Raw genomic sequence first — 21,873 nt, 5'->3', positions numbered from 1 at the left:
TATGATCCAGCAATAACACTTCTCTGTATGTACTCAAAAGAATGGAAACCAAACTACCAAGCTAATGCATGAGTATCTATGTACATAGCCACACAATTCATAATTGCCAAACTGGAAGCAGTCAAGATTCTATCAACAGATGAATGGATTACAATACTATGGGATATGCACACAATGGAATTTTACTCAGCCATAAAGAAAAACAGAATTATGTCATTTGCAGGGAAATAGATGGAACTGGAGAACATTATGCTAAATGAGATTAGTAAGTCACACACACAAAAAGGAATCAAATGTTCTCCCTAATATGTGGAAGCTAGGGAGAAAAGGGTCATAGGAGGAACTCTAGATGAAGAAGGAGAAACCATAGATGAGCAAATAAGGTGACCTAAGTGAGGGTGATGGGAGGGGGAAAGAGGGAAATTATTGCACATGATGTACATTCACAAACATGTCAAAGTCAATCACTAATCTAAACATGAGAAGGAGGGAGGGGTGAGAATTGAGGAAGGGCTAAATGAGTGATGTGTACATGTAAACCTCTATCATCTTGGACCCCATTAAGATGTATGGCTACAATGCACCAATAAAAAATTAAAAAAATAAAGAGGGAAATAATTTTGGGATAACAGGTCAACAATATGTAGAATATCAACAGTCACTGTTTATTGAAATCTATCAATGCATGGGTACTTTAAAAAAGTTACATACAGAACTTAAAAAAGTCCAAGCAGACCTCAAAGAGTACAACAGATAATGTAGTAACAGTGAGAACTTCAAAGTAGTTCAAGAGTAGGATGGAACAGGGGTTGGACATAAGATTGGAGAAGTAGGCTGGGGTCAGATTAGGGAAGATTGGGTTAACGATTAATGGCTTTAACTTCATCATTCCTTATTCCTTACTGGATATAGGGGTAGCAAGGAAAATGCACTTATAACTCTAAGTGAAACCTGACTAAACCCCACTGTGGTACGAAAATGATATTTTAAGCTAAAGTATGGCTGGCATATTTAGTTTAGAAAGCCATAGAATTGAAATGTGAATGATTTCCAAAGATATGATCAAAATCATTGCCAACCTCATCTATCTTCCATCTTTCAATTGGTATGTGATATAAAGTGGTGCGTGGGGAGGAGTAAAACTAGGACAGAAAAACTAAATGTACAGAAATTCATTATTCCACACTGAAAATATATTTGCATCAGAAAGACATTAGTACTAAAAAGTACTATGTGTAGATGTGGACTAAAAATGATAAAAGACATGAAATCCCTGGGTTCCTTTTCATTACTGACTTACTCTTTCAGTGCTGTGTGACACAGGTTCAGAAATCAGCAGAACCAAAGTGTGACATCCTTAATGCATTGCAGAATACTTTTATCAAATCTCCAGTGATCAGACTATGTTTTGGAAAAAATCTCATTTCTCAGTCCTCCAGAAGTTGGTGGTGTGAGTATGAGTAATATGTTGCTTCCTTGCACAAACAAGAAAGAAATGCTGAACAAGAGAGTGGGGGTGTGTTCCAAATTTAGCCTTCCTTCCAACCTCTGCCCATATGGTTGGTGGTTAAAAAAATGATTACTGAGCCAACAAAATGTAACCTGATATTAGGAGTTTCACTTTAACTCCATGAAACTAGGGCTAATACCAGCACACGTTATTCATTTAGCTTAATAAGCCTTTGGATACAGAGGGCAGATTTAAATGTGGACCTCACCTCAGTATCCCAGTGAGCTGGCCTATATGTTCTCATTCAGATATGGAAGGAGACTGATGAGATTTCCACTGGTTAGCAGAAAATTCAGAAAGAGCCCATCAACCTCAACAGAGAATAAGGAGTTTTGAGAAAATAAAGTTTGTGGATCTGGTTAACAGTTTCCAAGTTAAGAAAGTTTCCAAGTCTAGGATTCCTAGAAGTCAGAGTCACTAAAAACATCATGGTCATTTCATTTGTCAGCATAACTTGGGAGTCAAGAATTTTCTCTGGAAAAGGCTATTAATTTAAGCAAAGAACTTTTAAGGATGAAGGAAAGAAATCCTCCACATGTACCCTCTCACACAATGATGTTTTCAAAAATGTTTAACAATTGGCTATCAAAAAAGGATGTGTGTGTGTGTGTGTGTGTGTGTGTATATATATATATATATATATATATTTACTCTAAATTTTATTGGGATAAATGATGTGTGGCTTTCTATTTATAGATAAAATGTATGATACTTTTTATTACAAATTCCATATAGTCAATTCGTTCTCACAGAATGCTTTCATTGATTTTTGCCAGACTCTTGCATCTGTAGCCAAACTAGAAAACTAGAATTGGGATTGATGAACAAGTAGAGGTCCTATAGGAATGGTGGTTGATATACTGGTTTACATTAAGGAACAACATTAAAGTAAAATAACAAAGACATATGTTGTAACTTCTCTCAATCAATGACAGGAGGGACTTCTTTGCTAAATTGGATAATAGTTTTCAAATGGTAGAAGAATATTTCCTGAATTTCTGTGCTATTCAAAATGTAATGACAACAGATACAATACGATTTTACATAAGTTGTACTATTAACAACAGATACAATATGATTTTACGTAAGCTTCACTATTAACATTTCCCCCATCATTTCTTAAATCTAGAGAACCAACAAAATAATAAATCAAGTCCTGACTTGCAGTATTTGCTAATTTCTGTGGAATAAATATTTCCATCATGGTCAAATTCAAGCCACCAGTGTGATGACACTGGATACCAAATTGGAGAAGTTTATAGTATTTCTGCCACACAGAAACAACAGACATATAACCTTAAGATCATAGATAATTGTAAGATGTAGTAAAATAAGTTGTGATGAGTTTTGATGGTCATCTTCATTTTTAATAGAATTTATTCAATGGTAAATTCATAGTATTTAAATTTTTAAAATGGCTATGTTTAACAACTGGTTTACAAACATTCTAAAAATTTAACGGTTGGCTCTTATGAGGCAATGCAAATCATTTCTAATATACCCCACTCTTGCTGCATTTAGACTGCTTTTGAGTATTCCACCAAGACACGGAAATAGATAAAGCAGTGATCCACAGAGCAGGCTACAGCTCTCTACTCAAAGTGTTGTTTGTTGCTCTGCTATTTATTGCTAATATAGAAGAAGTACAAAAATAGAAATTAAACACTTAGAGACTTTTGTAGTAATTATTTGTAGTCCTACAGATTGAACTCAGAGGTGCTCTACCACTTATCTATACCTTTTTATATATTATTTTATTTAAAAACAGGGGTCTCACAGAGTTGTCAAGGCTGACCTGGAACTTGCGATCCTCCTTCCTCAGCCTCCCAAATAGCTGAGATTACAGCCTTGTACCACTGCACCCAGCTCATTTATTTTTATTAGATTATACAAAAGTATTGGTCCATGGTGGGTTTTGGAAATAAAAAGCCTGGAGTCACAGATAATATGAGAGGTGCTGGTCTACTTTGTGTGAACAGAATCAGAAGAGAGAGTGTGTACAAAAGCTGAGTGTGTGGACTGGAAAACCTTGCTCTTGACAATCCAGCCATTGGTGTTAATCATTTGTTCCGGGGGAGGAGCTCTATCCCAGATTTGCTTTCCCTACATGGGGGCAGGAAGGCCACAAGACTGGAAATAATTGGGGAGAAATGAGAACTGGACTCTTGTAGTAGCAAAACAAATCCAAAAGTTGTGAGTGATAAAGGATTTTGAAAAGTATAGCTCCCTGGAAAAATCTCTGCCATTCTTAAATATACATTTGTTTAGGTAAATAGCTACAAAAATCATAATTGAGGACATGTGCTCAAATACAAAGAACAACAAAGAACTAGAGAGATTATCTTCCTCTAGCCTGAAAAACTACCTCATTGGCATGTTTTATCTACCATCTTGGTTCTCTTTTTCTGTGTTTACATGTTTATATTATAAATTCATATCACCTTAGAGCTAATAAGGACCTTGGAAATCATGAGCCCATGATGTAGCTATCTATTCATTCTTGTATCTTGCCCCCATCCAGCCAATCTTTCTAATATATGCTTATTTAATTTGTAGTCAAATACCTCCAGAGTCAGGAAGCTGATTGTTTCTTACAGCAATCCATTCTATTGAGGAATAGTTCAAAGGGTGAGAAAGTTCATCCTTCCATAAGTCAAAGCATGACTCCTACAAAATGTATAGCAATTCATGCTCCATACACATTTCTTCCTTTTACTCTGAATGACATTTGAAAATTATATGAAGTTCAAATGTAAATATTCATAAGTAAAATTTTATGAGAACATAAAAATGACTCTTTGTAAATTACATGTTTGGTTTCAGATCTGCTCCTTTCTCTATGTGAGACCTCTAAACATTCATATTTGAATAATTCTTCTCTTGTGTAGATTGAACATTGCTAATTCATTTCACCACCCTCTCACTTCCCCTATTCACAGATTCTTCCACACCCCCTTCATTTTCTGTAAGATGGTCTCTACGCTAGAGTAACTCAGTACCTACCCCCAGCAACCATCCATGGAGAAATCTCATTAACACCTTCAGGATGAGAAGCCTAGGCATTGGATGGAAAATGTGTGCTCCATACCCTCTTGGGAGCTCATGGTGAGTTGGGGAAATCACTTTACTCTGAAACCTGTCCTGAAGGTGCTAATGAGATTTCCCCCTGCTCTCACACAGAAAACCCTATTTCAATTTTATTCACTTGACAAGTGTATTATTGCTCAAGCCCATTAGTGAGCTGAAGATTAGGAGAATCTGTTTGTTCTTACCTTAAAGACTTATTTATGGTCAGTCATATGCATTAAGATTGTTCTGTAAAAAAAATCTGTTAAGCAGCCAGGCATGGTGGCACACACTTGTAATCACCGCGCTTGGAAGGCAGAGACAGGAGGATCACGCAGGTTTGAAGCCAGCCATGCTGGCTTAAGAGACCCTGTTTCCCAATAAAAAAAAGTATAAAATAGGTCTGGGAGTGTAGCCCTGAGGTAGAAGGGCTTCCATGAACCCCAGTACCACCAAAAAAATCTGAAAAGCAGTTTTAAAAATCAACAAGTATATTTGGAGACAATAAGAATCCTACATGCCATAGATCATTTTGTTGGATCATCAAACACCTCTTATCCAAGTGTGTATGTAGGCAGGCTCTATGACAAGACTTCTGTAATCCTAGTACTTGGAATGCTGAGACAGGAGGATCATAGGTTTGAGGCCAGCCTCAGTAAGTAGTGAAACTCTCATCAATCTAGCAAGACCCCTTTTCAAAATAAAAATAAAATTGGGCTGGAGGTATAGCTTAAAAGTAGAATACCCCTGGGTCCAATCCCCAGTACCAAAAAGAAACCCTGAAACCCAAAAAGCTGACCTCACAAAAATTTGCTAGTAACTTCATTCCTACCAAAGTGAATGGAAATCTCCCTGAATTTGATACAGCAAATAAAAGAAGGAGTAGAGATAATGGCTGCATCTTTATTCTTTTTGCCATATAACAAAAGCTATTGGACAGTGCTCTCTGAACTAGAGAGATTCGACCACATGCACGTGGTATATGTGTGTGTGTGTGTGTGTGTGTGTGTGTGTGTGTTAGGTGTATACAAATGTAGTTTTTTCAGGGTCTTTATGGAAAGTGAGTGATTACAAAGCATATGATGCCTTTTAGCCCTCTTCCTCTCAAAGCAGAAATTTGTCTCTGGCTTCATTTCTGATCTGTATTTGCAGCCACTAAAACCTTCTATACTAGTCATTTTCAGCTCTGTCTTATACTGTAGGCTCACAATTCTTGTTACACTGGAGTCCTCCAATTTGGCTCCCCTAAGAGATAATTTTTAATTAGGGAAACTCCTGACTGCAAACTTTTAATCAGACACCTTATCTTTCACGCTTTCTTACATGGAACTTCTTCTTGTAGGAAAGTACTTTCCATTGAATAGCACACAATTCTGTTCTCCCATATCCTTCCCATTTCTTTCTGTCCATATAAGGTTACCAAAGTTTAGTTAGGCTACTTCTAATCTGGTCAACATGGTTTCTATCTAGAGAAAATCAATTGTACTATATAGACAAATTCCCATATTCAAGTTTCCTTTCAGTTTAAAAACTGATTATAGAGAACTACAATATGACCCAGCTCTACCACTGTTCAGTATCTTTCCTAAAGAATCAAAGTCAGCATACTCTAGTGTCACATGTATACCCATGTTTACAGCAGCACAATTCACAATAGCCATTTATGCAACCAGCCTTGGTGTCTGTGAACAGATGAATGGGTAAGGAAAATGTTACACACACACACACACACACACACACACACACACACACACACACATACACACATACACACAATGGAGTTTTACTTAACCAATATGAAGAAGGAAGTTATGTGATTAGCAGGAACATGGATGGAACTGGAGAACTTTAAGTGAAATAAGCCAGACTCAGAAAGTTAAGTCGTGTTTTCTCTCAGATGTGGAAGCTAAAGAGACAGGGAAAGATAGAGAAAGAGAGAGAATAAAAAGGGCACCTCACAAAAATAGAAGATAGACCCATAGAGGAAGGAAAGGGGAGATCAGGCAGAGGGAAAAGTGAAAGTATTAGGGAATGAAATTGATCAAATTGTCATGTGCATCACAATGAGTCCTATTAGTATGTATAATTAGTATGTATAATTATAAGTCACCAATCAAACATTATAAAATGAATGCATCATCCCTAAAATGCATCCCATTTTTAAATTTATGTGTAAGGCCCAGCAGCAAATATAACTCTTATAGCTACATTTCTAGTTACCCCTAATAAAAAGCATCATACTCTGATGGCTCAGATGGGAAAATATCACAGAGCACATACCTGAAAAAGCAAGCCTCAGAATAATCTCCTACCAAATAATAAACAAAATCCCTAATGTGTTTCAAGCTATGGTAACTTTACGGAAAGATTTTACCTTTTCTTTCTCTCATCCATCATCAGCTTACCTGTAGTAATCCCTAGTCAACATTAAGGCATAGGGAAGGCCCCTTTCTTGGTATACTTTTCAAATGCCAGATAATATCACTGCTAAATCTTGCATCTCAGTTTTTCTTTGTGAGCCCTGGGAGCTGCACAAAGCTCTAGGGTGAGCTGGGGTAGGCTGTCTTGTCAATCTATTAGCAAGAACCACCTGGTCTGTATCTGTGTGAAAAGTGCTATTATAGTGAGCTTTGCTTTCTTCAGCTTTCTTATGGCATTTGATCTCTGAAAGAAAAGATCAAGACATGAAAGCAGATTGCTTGTAGCTAAGAGCAAGACAGAATGGAAAGAATCAGGGGCCCTTTCTTGACCCTACCCAAATCATTGTCCACCCCTGCCCTCACTGCTCCACTAGCACCAAAGAAAACAAAACATAACTAGCTGTGATTCTTTCAAGATGTAGGTGCCTATCATTGTTGTGACTATATGGTTATTTGCACAACTTGGCAGACATATTTGTCATTGTTTAACTATCTTTTCAGAGACTTCAGACCACCCTGGGATAAAAACCAGATAATGAATAATTGAATATGCCACCTTTGGGGATGGTGAAGGGATCACATTTATAATGAAAATTGTGAGCCAGAACATTTGGGACTTTATCTGTAATTTTAACTAAAGGCCTTTAGCAAATAAAACGAACTTGTAACCCAAAGGTACTAAGCAATATTAATAATATTACCCTAAGTGGGCATGCTACTTTACAGTTTAAACTTTTGTATATTCATTATTACATATGTTGCATTCAATAGATAGTGAGGTGTACCAGTCAGCAAATATTTTATCACCATTTTTACAAAGGAGGGAATTGAAGCTCAGAGGAACCAAGTGATTCTGTCCAAGGCAAACAACATTGACAAGTGGAAGAGACAGAATTGTGGTCCAGTTTGTATGACTGTGGATGGTAATGCTCTTTTCATTATGTCTAAGGCTTCAGCAACCTAAGGGTTTGAGGATGCCCCATTTGCCCATCAGATTGGATTTTATCTCTTAGTAGATAATATAGGGGTCCTCTAGCACTGAACTCACATGCTTAAAGAATTGATGTTCCCAATAAATAAGTTGGAAGGAATAATTTTAAGATCTTGACTGAGAGTTTCAGGGATGGAATGGAGAAGCAACCTGTGACATAAGTGTCAAAGATCTTAATGGCGGGCTTCCAAAGAGTGTAGGGAAGAAGTAGAATTGGGTTGGTCAAACTATAAAACACATTTTGGGAAAATTGACATAATTTATTGCTGGATTTTTTTTTTATCAAAAGTGCAGTATACACAGATGCATAACTATATCTAATGCATTTTGGTTTCTGCACAGGACCTAGTATTTCTCCCACAAAAATAGACTCAGGATATTTCCTTCCCCTACAAGCTCTTTACTCATTCTTCGGCAGGCAACATAATTTCTTCTAAATCATTTAATATTTTGCGAGGTCACCTATGATAAAAAGCCTATTATAAACTTCTTCCACTGGTTACACTCTTTTCATCTGATCATGAATGAATTCAACAATATATAATGCTTACTAACTCACATTTGAGGGGTTGACTTGACAATCCATTTATTTATTTTGTGGTACTTGGAATTAAACTCATGGCACTTTACCACTGAGCTACATATCTAGCCCTTTTTATTCTTATTTGGAAACAGGATCTCACTAAGTTGACCAGGCTGGCCTCAAATTTGCAATCATCCTCTCTCATTCTCCTAAGTACTAGGATTATGAACATGCAACACCACACCCAGCTCAACTTGAAAATTTAGAAGAACAGCCACAGAAGTAGAATTTACCTCTCCTATATACTCAGGTTTGTTAGGAGTCGGAATTTAATGTTACTTGACTCAGTAACAAAATTAACAAATCAATAAGAATTATGCTGCTATGAACTTGAGTTTGCATATATCATTGTAGTTCTTTGGTTTCGACATCTTTGGAAAGATACCCAAGAGTGGTATAGCCAGATCATATGATGGATTCATTCCCAGTTTTCTAAGAATCTCCACACGGATTGCCATAGTAGCTCAACTAGTTTTCAGTCCCACCACATTTATTGTTATTTGACTTCTTGATGATTGCCGTTCTGATTGGGGTTAGATGGAAACTCAGGGTAGTTTTAATTCGCATCTCTTTGATTGCTAATGATGTTGAACATTTTTCATGTATCTATCTTTTATTTTGTGAAGTGTCTATTCAATTCAGTTGCCCATTTCTTGATTGGGTTACTTCTTTTTTTAGTGTAAAGTCTTTGAAATTCTTTATATATTCTAAATATTAGTCCTCTATTAGAGGACTATCTGATAAAGATTTCTCTCATTCCATGGGCTTTCTTTTTAGACTCTTGATGGTTTTCTTAGATGTGCAGAAACTTTTTTTTAATTTTATTTATTTATTTTGTATTTTTATCAAATTGTATATTTCTTTCTTTTTTTCAATTTATTTTTTTTGGTGCACTGTATTCATACATCACAATGGGATAAAAAAAACCTTTGGTAGACATACATGCACACATCGCCCAATTAGCCCCTACCCTATCCCCACCCCATTCCCTCCCCATCCCTCCTTCCCATGCTTGGCTTAGTGGTTGACATCTAGGATTATAGCAATTTATCCAAAATTAACAATGATAATCTCACAAAACAGTTTCATTTGTCTGATACCAAGCTATTGATGACTTAAAGATAATGTTTCAATATTTCTTTTTGCTTTCTTTCTTATCAGAAAATATTACTTTCTTTTTTTTGGTGAAATTATCATACATTTATTTATTTATTTTTCAGAAAAAAATCTATCCTAATGTGGAATATGGACTCTAGATACCCAAAACGATGTCGAAAAAGAACAAAGCTAGAAGATGTATATTTTCTGATTTCAAACCATATAAAGCTACAATAATTGAAACACTGTAGTACTGTTATAAAGGCAGATATATAAAACACTGGAGTTAAATAAAGCCTAGATATAAATTCTCCCATATATTGTCAAGTTATTTTTGACAAGGTTTCCACGAACATTTGGTGGTGGAAATAATAATCTTTTAACTAAATATTGTTGAAAAATAATAATTACATGAAGAAGAATAAAATTGGACCCTTACTTAACACCATATATAATTATTAACTCAAAATATATAAAAGACCAAAATATAAATCTTAAGACTATAAACTTTTAGAAGAAAATCTAGGCCATTAAACCTCACAACATTGAAATCGGCAGTGATTTCTTGGATATGATTTCAATGGCACAGGCAACAGAAGTGTAAACAAACTCCCTGAAAATTAAAAAAATATTGTATATCCAAAAACAATGTAAACAGAGTTAAAAGTTACTGATAGAATGGGATAAAATATTTCCAAATGCTATATCTGAAGGTATATTAATATTCCAACGAGACATCCTAAAAATTAGCAACAATAAAAGCAAACAATACAATTTAGAGATAGGTAAAAGACTAACATAAATAATGAATCTCCACAGATAACCAATCTTAGTTGTCTGTTGGATGGAAAATCTTGTTTCTCTGGTTCTGGTGTGTGTTACCTATTTCTTCTTTGTAGTTAAACTCTTTGAGTATTTTCTCTAGCGCTGGTTTTGAAGACATAATAAATTCCTTCAGTTTCTGTTTGTCATGGAAGATTCTTATTTCCCCATCTAATTTGATAGAAAGTTTTGCTGGGTAGGAAATTTTTGGCTGGAAGTTGTTTTCTTTCAGAGTTTGGAATATGTTACTCCAAGCCCTTCTGGCTCTCATGACTTGGTTTGGGAAGTCTGGAGTGATTCTAATTGGTTTGCCTCTGAATGTCACTTGGCCCTTTGTATTTGTTGCATTTAAGATTCTCTGCTTGGCTTCCACATTGGTCATTTTGACAATTATGTGGCGTGGGGATCCTCTTCTCCGATCCTGTCTAAAGGGGGTTCTATAAGTTTCCTAGACCTGTGTATCAACCGCTTGCTCTATGTTTGGAAATTTTTCTGCTATTACTTCCTTGAAGAGATTGTTGATCCCTTTGGTTTCACCTTCTTTTCCGTCCTCTATTCCAATTATTCTTAGGTTAGCTCTCTTAAAATGGGCCCATATTTCTTCAAAGTCAGATTCCTGCTGTCAGATTTTTTTTTCTAAATTAGAAACTATGCGTTTGTTTTTGGATTGATCATCTTCTAAGAGTGAGATTCTATTCTCCATGTGGTCTAATCGGTTGTTTGTACTTTGAATTGAGGCCTTTACTTCATTAATTGCATCCTTTATCTCTTTTTGGCTCTCTCTGAATTCTTTTCAAAGCACCTCTATTATTTCTACAGTTATTTTCCTAATTTGATCTTCTAGAAATTTCTGAATGTCTGTTTTATTGGGTTCTGATGTTGTGGGGTTGTGGGCATTCATTGCTCCATTATTATTCCTCTTTCCCATGATTTTGGAAGTTTGTGCCTTCTCTGGATTCTTCTCTGGGTCACTAAGAATTCACTTAAGGTGCTCTGGATCACGAGTCTGTGGTATCTCGGTCCCCACTAGTCCATTACCGGGTTGTATGGCAGAGTCTCAGACCCAGGGAGTTAATTGAGGCTGCTTTAGACCACGGGGGGTGCCAGGTTGGGTGTTCTCCTAAGGAGTGATATCTCTGCCACTGCCACTCCCCCACTGGGTCAAGTCCCTGGGAGTGCTGTACTGTGATTTCTTCTCTAGGGCCCGCAATTTGACTCACTGTTGTTGAGTGCGCAGATGGAGCTGTAGTGGACTCTGTGAATTCGCTGCTGCTGCTGCCGGTGGCAATATGGCGCCGCTGCCACGTCCTCGGCCGTGAGGCTAGCGTATTTCCTCTCTGGTTTTGCGCTCCGCTCTGAGTCCCTGCAGGGTGTGCTGAGCCCAGCCACTGGGAGCTTTAGATGCTTCCTGCGCAGAAAAATCTGCCAAATCCCGCCCGGCTGTTCCGCAGCGGCTCACCTTGGCTCACTGTCCGCTGCTCCTCTCTGGAGCCCGGTGGGCTGTTGAGTGCATTAATCTGGAGCCGTCCGGTGAACTCACTGCTGCTGCCAGCAGTAAGGCGCTGCTGATGCGTCCTCAGCCATGAGGCCAGAGTATCTCCTCTGTGGCTCTGAGCTCCATTCTGAGTCCCCCTCCTCTCTGGGGCCTGGTGTGCAAGGAAAGATGGTGCTCGCCGTTCCGCGCCACGGCTCCAGCTGCAGCACTGCAATCTGGTTTCTTTCTGTGTCTCGTTTTACCAGCCCTCTTTTTCTCTGTCCCTTGTCATTACATTTTTTTTTCTCTGATGATGGTGTTTTCTGACTATGAAAGGCGCTGATTTTGTAGTAATAGAGATTGGTTGTTAGCGGGGTTCATAAGCCCTGCTTTTCTCCGTCGCCATCTTCCCGGAAGTCAGATGTGCAGAAACTTTTGGGAAATACATACACTAGAATTCTACTAAGCAATAAAGAAGAGCAAAATTATGTCATTTTCAAGAAAATGGAAAGACCTGGAGAAAATTATATTGTGAGATTAGCCAGTCACAGAAAGTGGAGGGTTATGTTTTCTCTAATATGTGCACACTATAGAGTATTGGGGATACCAAAGAGATTCCAGATAATGGAGGAGAAACCTCAGTGGAGTCAGGGAGTTCATATAATGGAAGGAGAGAAAGAAGACAGGTTTGTTAATGGAAATACTATCATCTACTATGTGTATATATGTCAATCTCAGTACTCTGTATTGGGAAGGGAGGAAATGGGGAAGGGGGTCACCAAGTGCAGTATGCATGTATGTCATTGCAACATGATTTACATTACAATGTGAGACTATAATGCATCAATAAAATCACATTATAAAAGTCAACAAGAAAATAAAAAATAATTGCATTAACAGTATTTCCAAATTGGTGTTTCTTTGAAGTTGTTATTTTGCCTTTATATTTTAAAGTAACTGTAGAGAGGGAATATCTGGTACAGAAAATCATTGGTCACATAGCTATGAATTCCTAATGACTTCCTGGATGAAATTGTCTCCAAGGGGTAGAGACCAATGCTGTTCCCTGTTATACTTGGAGATGACAGAAAAGAATAGCAAAAGGAACCAGCCTAGGCCTATAGTTCACATTCACATTCAACCTCAGCCAAAGAGCAAGTGGAAAGTTTTCCCTTTGCAGTCCACACACTGATACCTGGGAGACTGAAAATTTCTTACAGCAAGCATTTCAACAAGCCATAGAGCAACCAATCAGTTTCAATATAGTGTTTAAACCATAAGCCCAAGACTTGTTCCATGAACTCTACTCCTCAGCTCACCACCAACTAGCTCAATCAGTTTTTCTAGCCACAGAGCAATGAAGAATGCTTTTATCTTCTACACTGTTTCCATTTCCCTCATTCAAAGAAATACGTTCTTGCAGTATTAATAATCACTGTGCCCTGTCATTGACCAGCTTGAGAGAAGATTATCTTTTCTCTTGAAAATTATTTTTATAAAGATATTAGGTTCATCAAAATGTTCTGGCTATATCTGTAGAGTAGAGTATGCCAGAACAAGAAAAGGTCCAGAGAGAAAAAGAGCTCATGAAAAACTGGTAATGCAGATGGCTCTGAGGCAATGTTTCTTGTTGGGTGTTCCTTTGTGAATGTATATGCTGTGTTGTCAACAACAATGGTGTGTGTGTGTGTGTGTGTGTGTGTGTGTTTGTGTGTGTTTATGCATTTCTATACAGGTAAGAGTGAGGACTTGTTGGAAAGGTGACTGATAACTTAAGATGTTTACTGATCACATCTTGGCCAGAGCTTCACAGGGATCAGCTCTATCCAAAGCAATGGGAGGAGTCAGCATCTCAAATTGCTTACAAAAAAATCTCTGAGCAATCCATTAATTAAAAATATTGCCAAAGGCAACCTGGCCAAAAAAAAAAAAAAAAGTCGGCTTATTGCAACAGGTCCATCATGGGTGACAATCTGTTTCTGGAGGGGAGTCTGTACACAAACTCAAAAGCCAAATTCAGTTTCTGCAGAAAATACATAAGTAGGATTGCTGAGAAAGCTAGAGATAGTCCAGAGGCTTGGTGCTGATATTTATCTTCAGGTTGATTTAAGTATAGAGAGAGTTTAGCCAGGCAAAGTAGTGCATACTTGTAATCCCAGGACTTGGGAGGCTGAGACAGGAGGATTGCAGGTTCGCAGCCAGTCTCAGCTACTTAGACCCTTCCTAAACTAAGTGAGACCCTGTTTCAAAATAAAGAATAAAAAATAGGGTTGGTGGCATAGTTTGGAGGTAGAATGCCTCTGGGTTCAATCCCCAGTACCACAAAAAAATAGAAAGCTTAATAAGTGAAAAAGTATTTTTACACTCATGATCAAATTTGATTTTCACACTACATATTGAATCAGAGTAAGCAAGTATAATTACACTCATTTTACAGGTGAAAAAAACTGAGGCTCAGAAGAGGTAAATAATTTGCTCAAGGATTCACTTCTTGTCAAAATGATAGTACTGGAACCAAAGTGTTCTAATCAATCACATGGGTGATTGGGTCCTTGGAGTACTTTTATACTTCTTAGAACACTTAACTCACTACTGGGCAGTTTAGTGGCTTCTTAGTTTGAAATGTCAAAGTATTAATTAGAAGATGGTAGGGGCTATAAACAGACCGCCTCAGGATACTGTTAACATGGCTTTCTGATTAAGAGGGTATTGATGTGGGGACTGCTATTCTGCATTTTTAACAAGCTCACAAATAATAAATGGACCCTAGTTGTAGCAGCCATGTGTAGGGAGATACTGGTGATGTTGGTTACCTGGTATTATTTGCCTTTCATGGGCCTTAAACACCTAAAAAAGTTCTACTTTACATTGACATGTTCTTTGAATTCCCATTAGTTATTAGCAGCAGCAATAATACATCAGTAATTTTAAAAGTAATATCATTTTAAGTGCTTACTAGATGCCAGGCACTATGGTGAATGCTTCACATAGATTATTTTATTTAATATACACAACCCTATGGAATAGGAAATAGTAGTCTCCATTTTTAGATGTGGAAGCAGCCTAAGAGAGTACTAATAAAGTTAACTCACTGCTATGGTTTGGATGTTTACGTCCTTTCAAAGATTTATGTTGAAACCTCCAACGCAGTAGTATTAAAAGGGGTGTTTGTGAGGTGATTAGGCCATGAGAGCTCTGCTCTTATGTGATGGATTAGTTCCTTCCTTCCTTCCTTCCTTTTTTGGTACTAGGGATTGAACCCAGGGGAGTTCTACCTCTGATTCACACCCCCAACCCTATTTTATTTTATTTTTTTAGTTTGAAACAGGGTCTCATTAGGTTGTTAAGAGTCTCACTACATTGTGAAGTCTGTCCTCAAACCTATGATCCTACTGTCTCAGCCTTCCATATACTGGGATTACAAGCATCTACCATCATGTCCAGCTAAGCTTTTATTTATAAAAGTACTGAAGAGTACTAGGTGGGTCCATTTTTGTACTTCTACCTCTTCTGGTAGGGGAGGACACAGTATCAATGAAGATGTATGGCAAGATATCATTTAATGGTCTCACCAAGAAGTACATTCAACAAACAGAATCAGAGGCCCCTAAGAATTCTATTTTAAATTGAAAAATAAGACTTTAGAAAAAAGAACACTTAGAGAATTTAGGAATGATAATTTTTAAGTGTGAACTTGGAAATTACTAAAAACTTCTTAGTAGAATCCCAATGTGTGAATGTGCCAAGGGCCAGGTGTGGGAAGCTCTTGGTAAGAAGCCCAGATTGCCAGATTGGAAAAGTCAGGGAGGTTAAAATAGGGGAAACAAGGTGTTTTTAAGTAGGAATATAGCTCAGGATTAGGAAACAGGGAAACTGCATGGTTAGATAAAAATGCAAAAGAAGATATCCCTAAAAGATTCTTTTGAGTACCTTGCCAGTGACCAACTCCAAACAAATGAACATAATCACACACTGATGGCACTCCACCAGCCTGCAAGAGTTGTCTGGATATTCTTTTTATTTCACAAATGAAGAAACTGACTTCTAAATAGTGAAAGGGGCTTGCCTTAGGATCATGGGACTTAGAAGCAAAGCCTAGAATAGAACTTGAGTATCTTGTATTTCATTCAGTGCATCAAAGAAGGGAAGAAATGAGCCAGGGAAGAGAGACGATAGGATCACTCGCTGGCTACGGTTTAAAAAGTCTGTTCAGGGACAAAAGTGAAATAAAACAGTCTAAACATACTCTGAGCCATGATCTTTATATCTGAGTTGTCTTTTGGAAGAGGCAATTTGGAATAATAAATGAAATGGTCGTAACAAATGATGTTCCAAGTCAAGTTGGCTAAATAAATGGATGTTGATGAATCACCAGGAACAGATGGAATCTACCCAGATTTTGGGTAAAATTATATAACATCTGACCAAACTATATAGCCTGCAATTCCAAACAGCTATTTTTCCATTAGCTTGGTAATTTGGCAATAAATCTTTTCTCAATTAGAAGCACTTTAACTCCTTTACCCAAGGAACAAGGATTGCTGATTATGTTAGGCAAATGTAATGTATTGGTGGCAAGGCATGAATTTTTTATAAATTAAATTAACTTCATTTTGCATGCTGTTTTATAGTTTACAAAGGACTTAGAGTTATTCATGCTCAACCAACTGACTAGAATTCTTTGAGAGGATCAATATGTACATGTGGACAAAGGATAACCAATGAGGTAATCTACTCACTGTTTAAAAATTTAAGTCATCATGGAATTGAGAAGCCATGATTTCAAATGGATAGGTATGGAGCATATAGGCAGAAAATCATGAGTAGGAATACACAGGGAATATTCTGAAGATGTATGAACAGTGCTGTGTCCCAGGGATCAGTACTGGGGCTAATTGATATTTGGGTGAATTATCTAGGTAATCTTTAGATGACCATATATTTTTCCAGGTTTAGGTTGAGCATCCCTTATCCAAACTGATTAGTACCAGAAGTTTTTCAGATTTTTGGAGTTTGGGGGATTTGCAAATATTTGTAATATGCTTTACCAGTTGAATATCCCTGATCCTAAAATTCAAAATCTGAAATGCTCCAAAATCTGAAAAATTTGAGCCTCATATCAGCACTGAAAAAATATTTAGATTTAATAATATTCTGCATTTTGGAGTTTCAGATTGGAGATACTAAACCTGTAGCAAAACACAAAACTTTTTTGAGACTGGATTAATGAGCAAATAAAAAAAGAGAGTCTCAGTAGACTACCTCAAGAAGTAGCCTCTGAAACCTCACTGCCTGGCTCTAAACTCTGACTGTTACTTCAGTGACTGTGTGATCTTAGGCAAATTCTACTTCCACAAGTATCACTTTTCTTATCTGTAAAGTAATAATAATAATTCCAGGTCACAGTGATTTTGTGAAATATGAGACAATGTGATACGAGACAATGCATGCAATATTCTGGCACAGTGTTTGGATCACAGCAAGTGACCAAATATTACTATTATTTTTATGTTTTATGTTTATCATTCCTTTAATAGGATGCTAAGATCTAGATGATCATTCTATGACCTATGGAACCTGGAAGCCACTGTAGACCATTTCTTGAAAGCATTGGCAGATTTGTTTAGTAATTCAGAGAATGGGGATATTTATGGACTCGGAAGTTGAAAAACATTTCATGGGGGGGCACAACAATTGTGGGACACCCAGTATATGCTAGTATATGCTTGACACTAGGCTAGATGCTCTAAAACCTTTATTCCTTGATTTAATCTTGTAATAGTTCTATGAAGCTGAGGTTATGATCCTCACTTAATGGATGAGGGAATAAAGCCTTAGAACTTAATGCTAGGTCATAAGTAGACTCAGAATCCAAATAAAGGTTTGTTCTACCCTGAAACTTCTTTTCTTTTTACTGTGTCATACGTGTACTTTGAGGGGCAGATAGATTTAGGAAGGAAGAAAACAGGCATTTCTATATTGAAATAAACATAGGTAATGGTATGAAGATAGAAACCTAAGCAGTATATTTATGGGATTCATGGGGGACAACTATGGCTGCTATTTTTTAAACCAAAGTAGGATTTTTCTGTGGGACTAGTGGTAAGAAATATAGCCAGAAACATAGTTTAGGCTAGACTAAAAGGCTCTATCAGAACTCTAAGGATTTGAGATTTATCCTTGAGGTAATGGGTACAGCAAGAAGGTATCTGGGTTAGGGAGAAGTATGAGATGCTTTAGAAAGATTAGCATGGCATCTGTGGATGATGAATGGAAGAAATCTTTTGCCTAGGTTCATGATTCTTTGTTTTCTAATTTGCTAGCCTAAGGTTCTCAATACTACTGCCTTATTCTGGAAGCCTAGAAATCACTAAAGATGTGTTTGCAGCAGCATATGCAGGAGGGTGGGAGGAGGGAATAGAAAGGAAGCCGTGGGAGAAGCAAAAAATGACAAAAAAGAATCAACAGGGATTTGGGACCCAAATGTATGTGAGAGGCAAGGAAGAAGAAAGAATCAAAGATGACTTTAGTTTAAGCCTCAATGACTAGAAGAATAATAGTAGCCTTAGAAAAATAAGGACACTAAGGGAGAACCAGTTCAAGATGGTCAGTCGATAAATCTGACTTAGGACACAACAATTTGGGGGTAATGGTAGGCGAGCCAGAAAGAAATGATCAGTAAACAGATGGAGATGTGGGATGGTAGCTCAAGAGAACAGTTAAGACCTGTGATAATGATTTTTATAAGTTATCCCCACAGCAATATAATAGTAAAAGTTAATTATCATATTGTAATCTATGATACTTATAATGAAGGAACAGCATAAATGTCATCAATGAATGGATGGACAAAGCAATTGTGCTATACACATTCAGTGGGCTATTATTCAACCTTAAAAATGAGGGAAATTCTGCCATATTCTATACACATAGGAGGCTTGAGAACATTATGCTAATTGAAATAAGCTGGTAATAGAAGGGCAAATATTACATAATTTCACTTTATATGAGATATCCAAAGCCATCAAACTCATAAGAACAGACAGTGAAATGGTGGTTGCTAGGGACTGGAAGAAATAAGAAGATGCTGTTCAGTGGGTGCAGGCAGAGCTTTAGTTATGTATGATGAAAAATCTCTATAAAACTTCTGTAGAACAATGTGGATATAATTAACAAATGTACACACTAAAGGTTTGTTAAGATGGCAGATTTCATTTTAATTGTTTGTTTATCCCAATGGGGGAAAAGAATCAAATACTATAAATAAATATAGTTGAAAGAAGGAAGGTGGATACAATCCTTGTCTCAGAAGAGGAGAGAAAAGACAGAGACTTAAGAGATACCTCTGGAATGATAGCCAGTTTCAGGGCAGGATTAAGAAGAGGTGCTAGGGAAGGAAAGTGGCTGCAAAAGGAATAGGAACATGGGCATCACAGAGGGTTTCAGGAAAAAGGCTCTATGCACTGCAGATGATAGAGTATGGTGCTGGCAGTTTTAGGGCCCCAGGCAGATTTCTAAATCTTTCATTTAGAGATATCTTATTCCTTCTCTGAGCCTGTTTTCTTACATGTGAATTTGAAGAACACTTATTTATATGAAAATACTTTATATATTTGTGTCATATCCATAATGCAAATGTGAGGAGATTTTTATCATTTTGCCTTCTTTTTTTTGTCTCTTTTGGAACTGGGGATCAAACCCAGAGCGCCATACCTGCAAAGCAGGCACTTTGCCACTGAGCTACATTCCAGCCCCTCATTTTGCCTTTTTGACCCCAGCAACCCTATGGTATTTTCCTTTTGGTATCATTTTTTCTATGTAGCTTGAAAGTGAGGTGTTAGTGCCTATCTATATTGGATTCTTAGCAAGAAAATAAAATAAAATAGACCTGACATTCAAAGGAAAAAATGGGTCTTCTCTGGTTTTCACAGGACTTCCAAGGTTGCATTTTTTTTCTTTCTTTTTGCACTATTTTATTTTTATTTTGAAACAGGGTATCACTAGGTTGCTGATGGCCTCAATAAGTAGCTGAGGCTGGTCTTGAACTTTCAATCCTCCTGTTTCATTCTCCCAAGTACTGAGACTAAAGGCCTGTGCCACCTCCTCTTTCACATTCCTTTTCATAAGTGAGAAGAACCAAGGAAATCTCCATTGTGACACAGAGCCAAGTGATAAAGTCAGTTCAGTATAGGCAAAAAAATAGGACATTATTTTTTAAACTACCCAGGACTATGGATTGAAAAAAATGACATGAAAATTTCTTTTTTCTTAGAAGAGCCCATGACACTGTGTGTTGCCAGGCTTTTATGAGGAATATATAGGGAACAGATTTGATTGATTTTTTAATTCCTCAGCATCACCATTTTTAGCCCAGCTTTGAGCTATCACGAATCAGTTACCTGCAAGGAAGCGCAGCTGATTCTTCACCTTCATCATTCCATCACCAGAGCCTCCGATGCACTCATCTTCATCATCACCACAGTCTCCGCTTTCAAGTCCTTCCTCATCCAGGTTTTTATCCAGAACTCTACCTTTGGGCACAGACATGGTCCTCAGGAGCTAAAAGAAAATAACCAGAAATGCAAGAGCTCTTAATATTTCTCAGGGAGGTGTAGACCAGGAGGCCTTAAGATATTGAATGGACTACACAAAAACTTTTTCGTGTGTGAGAATGTGAAACTGGATATTGAACCCAGGAGCATTCTACCGCCGGGACATACCCTTAAGTCTTTTATATTTGTTCTGAAACAGGGTCTCTCAAGGTCGTTGAATGTCTTGATATATCACTGACTCTGGCCTTGAATCTGTGATCCTCTTGTCTCAGCCTCCCAAGTAGTGGGATTATAGGCATAATTCACCACACCTGGCTACACAGAAACTTTTTAATATAAGAGTAAACTGCTTATACTCATTAGGAGTTTCATACTTCTGAAACTTTCCAAAGCATGTGACATGATTCTCCATTCCTACAGTCCACTTACATCATGCAATAGCCATATATTACACGAGACCTACCCATGCCATGGTATTTTTTATTTTAAAATGGGGTCTTGCTAAATTGCTGAGGCTGGCCTTAAGCTTGTAATCCCCCTGTCTCAGCCTCTCAAATACTGGGATTACATGCATGCACCACTGCTCCCAACTTGAATTCCTCTAAGTCTCCAGGATAGAAAACACTGATAAAAAAAAACCTTACAACATAGTATGCAAAGCAAATAAATAGGCTAGGAGGACATCAAGTACTGAAAAAAATATTCCCAAACTTTTGGTTAGCTATAGATTATGAAAACCCCTTAGAGCTATATTTACCTTCACTAAAGTAAAACAAGCACTTTTTACCAAATGAAAAGATTAGCAGTGCCCTTTAAAGCACATTAAAAATGAGTACTTATAATTGGCACATCCTATGTTTTGATGATAGAAAAGCTTTTAAATATTTCCCTCTCCCACAATTTCAGTAAGATGCTTTTAAATTCATTTTGTTTTATTGTAGATAATATGCTTACTAAGAAGCATATTTATTTTCCTCTTTAGTGTCTGGCTTTTCAGTCACATGGCCAGTGCCTTCCTAATTTTCCAGAACTCTCATCTTCCCCAAAGATTCTCCACTGACCCAGAGATCAAGTCTGCAGCATAAATTGTCCCCGAGGGCAGTTGTCACCCACTATTTTACTTTTCTTCACCATATTTCCCCAATTCTTCACCTAAATATCCTCCATTCTTGTTCCAGCTTCTGCCCCATTACCTGTTTCTATTCCAAAATCTCTTTCTACTCCTTATTTTTAAATTACAGCCAACCAAAAAAGCTGGGTATATAGGAACCAAGATTTTTGTGACTCTGAGAAGAGGTAGCCAGAAAAAAATGCTGCATACACGGGCATGCCTTGGCATCAGTGGCTTCTGTTACTG

General features: G+C 37.3%; 1 protein-coding gene across 3 annotated transcripts in view; it reads right to left on the bottom strand.

Moving 5' to 3' along the window:
• The window catches only part of GPC3 (glypican 3), a gene marked incomplete at both ends in the record, with an annotated part of 443,900 nt that overhangs the window by 40,645 nt on the left and 381,382 nt on the right, over positions 1-21,873 (bottom strand). For all 3 annotated transcript variants that reach the window (XM_080719493.1, XM_080719494.1, XM_080719495.1), the window contains one exon: positions 20,364-20,523. In XM_080719493.1, the coding sequence (XP_080575619.1) occupies positions 20,364-20,523 (160 nt within the window). The remainder of the gene's footprint in view (positions 1-20,363; positions 20,524-21,873) is intronic.

Source organism: Muscardinus avellanarius (assembly GCF_963383645.1).
Source record: "Muscardinus avellanarius genome assembly, chromosome: X".
In the NCBI taxonomy this organism is placed as follows: domain Eukaryota; kingdom Metazoa; phylum Chordata; class Mammalia; order Rodentia; family Gliridae; genus Muscardinus; species Muscardinus avellanarius.
This window is presented reverse-complemented; position numbering and strand designations above follow the sequence as displayed.